This window comes from Cryptosporidium muris, genomic scaffold (genome assembly GCF_000006515.1).
Source record: "Cryptosporidium muris RN66 scf_1106632373457 genomic scaffold, whole genome shotgun sequence".
Taxonomy (NCBI): Eukaryota; Apicomplexa; class Conoidasida; order Eucoccidiorida; family Cryptosporidiidae; genus Cryptosporidium; species Cryptosporidium muris.
The window spans coordinates 32-1687 of record NW_002196606.1 but is presented as its reverse complement, the minus strand read 5'-3'; the positions used below and the strand labels follow the sequence as shown (position 1 = coordinate 1687).

Sequence of the window (1656 nt, the reverse complement as noted above, 5' to 3'; positions counted from 1 at the left end):
CGGTGGTGCGATCGGGCACGCGGTAGAGTTTCAGGTCGCCAAGATCTTCCTGCTGCACCATCGCGCGCTGTAAGCGAGTCCCTGTGACGACGATATCCGCCTCAAACGCCATCGGCGCGGGTGCCGGAGGAGCCGAAACCGCCATCATCGGAACCTCGATGGGATGGGCGAAACACGCAAAAGTGAGCGACTCGTCGCGGGCACTCCAGGCTGGATTGGGTGCGCTGCCTTCGCGCTTCACCGCGCCCGCCACCACCATCGTCTCGGCATCGGCGAAGCTGGTGGTGTCGCTGCTGGCGAGCGTCACCCACGCGAGCAGATCGGCGCTTTGGCCATCGGGACGCAGCGTCGCGACATAATTGGCCTGCCAGTCAAACCCCCAGGCGAGATAGGAGAGCGTAACGGTGACGCTCGCAGCGGCGGGCGAATCGAGCTCGACCGACAGCGTCGGCTTGGCGGCGAGCGTCGGCGGCACGCGGTCATGGACCAGCGCATCCCGCGACGACCCGCAATCGGCGGCAATGAAACCGTCGCGCGTCTGCAGGATCGCAGCACCATCCGGCCCCGAGCGGAGGATCGCGTCCTCCTCGACGATGCGCTTGGCGATCGTCCGCCGGATCGTCACCGGACGGCCAAAGCTGCCCGCGTAAAGGCTGCGCGGCGAGAGCAGATCGGCATCGAGATTTTTCTCGCGCACGCCGTGCGGCAGGCCGGTGACGATCGCGCTTTCGGGCAAAATTCCCGCCGCCACACCTTCAAAGCGCAGCGTCGTGCGCCCCGCCGGGATGGTCACGCGGCGCTGTTCGGTGATCAGCGCATAGCCTTGCAGCCAGGCGCGATCGATCCCCTGATCGGGCGCACGCCGGGGCGCACGGTAGATCGTCACGGCAACGCGGCCGGGCCCGGGCGATACAGTTTGCGCGGGTGCCGCGCTCGCCAGCGCGCCGACCAGCAGTGCCACCATCCAGCGCAGCACGCGCCGCACCGCGCTCAGAACCGCGTGTCGAAGGTCGCGGTGACGCTCGCGGTTCCGTTGGCGGGCACGGCGATTTGCCACACCGCCTCATCGGCATCGACACGCGTGCTCGGCTGGCTTTCGTCGGTGATCTTCGTGTCGTGCCACCAGCCATCGAGCCCGGCCTGGGCGAGTTCGACCGTCACGCCCTGCGCGCGCGCATTGGTGAGCGTGTAGCGCATCGTCGTGCGCCAGCGTTCGTCCGAAATCCGCTCGCGCTTTTCGACCACGGGCAGGATCTTCACATCGAACGCTTCGCCGGTCTTGAGCGCGAGCTTCGATCCCATCGGCGTGTGCGGGATTTCGCTTTCGCCGATGAATTGCGGCGCACCGCGCGCATCGCGCATATAGACGCGCACCGTGCCAGCGGGCAGCGCATCGCCGAGGCCGCCCTCGCGCGACGAACTGAACCTCAGCACCGTGTCAACGCTGACCGCCTCGTCCAGCTTTTGCAGCCAGGGGCTGCGATAGAAATAGGTTTTGGCCGCCGGTGCCCCGGCCACGTCGAGGAAGCTGACTTGCTTGGTTTGTGCATTGGCGATCGTGGTGCGCTCAGCCAGTGGATAGAGATAGAAGTCGCCAAGCTGCTCGCGGCGCGCCGTCTCGGTGCCGGGCTGGTTGCCGCGTGGGCCGGGCGTGCC

The 1656-nt window shown here is 67.3% G+C and overlaps 1 protein-coding gene across 1 annotated transcript; it reads right to left on the bottom strand.

The window, feature by feature from the left end:
* On the bottom strand, window positions 1-964 carry CMU_002460 (uncharacterized protein; the record flags this gene model as incomplete). The annotated part of the gene is made up of 1 exon (XM_002142934.1): window positions 1-964. A coding segment is annotated over one exon (964 nt), but the record flags the coding sequence as incomplete, so codon positions are not given.
* Window positions 965-1656: the final 692 nt, after the last annotated feature.